The sequence below is a fragment of the Penaeus monodon genome, chromosome 28 (assembly GCF_015228065.2).
Source record: "Penaeus monodon isolate SGIC_2016 chromosome 28, NSTDA_Pmon_1, whole genome shotgun sequence".
Taxonomy (NCBI): domain Eukaryota; kingdom Metazoa; phylum Arthropoda; class Malacostraca; order Decapoda; family Penaeidae; genus Penaeus; species Penaeus monodon.
In genome coordinates this window covers 36,511,663-36,511,924 of record NC_051413.1, presented here as the reverse complement: position 1 = coordinate 36,511,924, position 262 = coordinate 36,511,663, and the positions used below count along the sequence as shown (strand labels likewise).

General features: G+C 66.0%; 1 protein-coding gene across 1 annotated transcript in view; it reads left to right on the top strand.

Annotated features, from left to right (window-relative positions):
- LOC119591195 (zinc finger protein basonuclin-2-like) overlaps positions 1 to 262 on the top strand; it is a gene marked incomplete at its 5' end in the record, with an annotated part of 23,234 nt that overhangs the window by 186 nt on the left and 22,786 nt on the right. The window contains 1 exon segment of the mRNA XM_037939906.1: positions 1 to 224. Within this exon segment, the coding sequence (XP_037795834.1) occupies positions 1 to 224 (224 nt within the window).

The following is a 262-nucleotide window of genomic DNA, read 5'->3' as shown; positions in this document are numbered from 1 at the left end:
ACGTGCGGCTGGGGCGCGAGAAGGAGGGCGGCCTGGAGCTCGTGAAGCCGTCGCTCGTGCTCGACATCGCCTCGCTCATCCTGTACGGGTGCCAGGCGCTGCCCATCCGCCTCAAGATCCTGCTCGACCGCCTCTTCTCCGTCCTCACGCACGAGGACGTCCTCCAGGTCCTGCACGGCTTCGGCTGGACCTACGAGGACTACGCCAGGGGCTACAAACTACAGGTGAGTGGGTGGCCCTTCGCCCGGGCTCGAATTTTCTC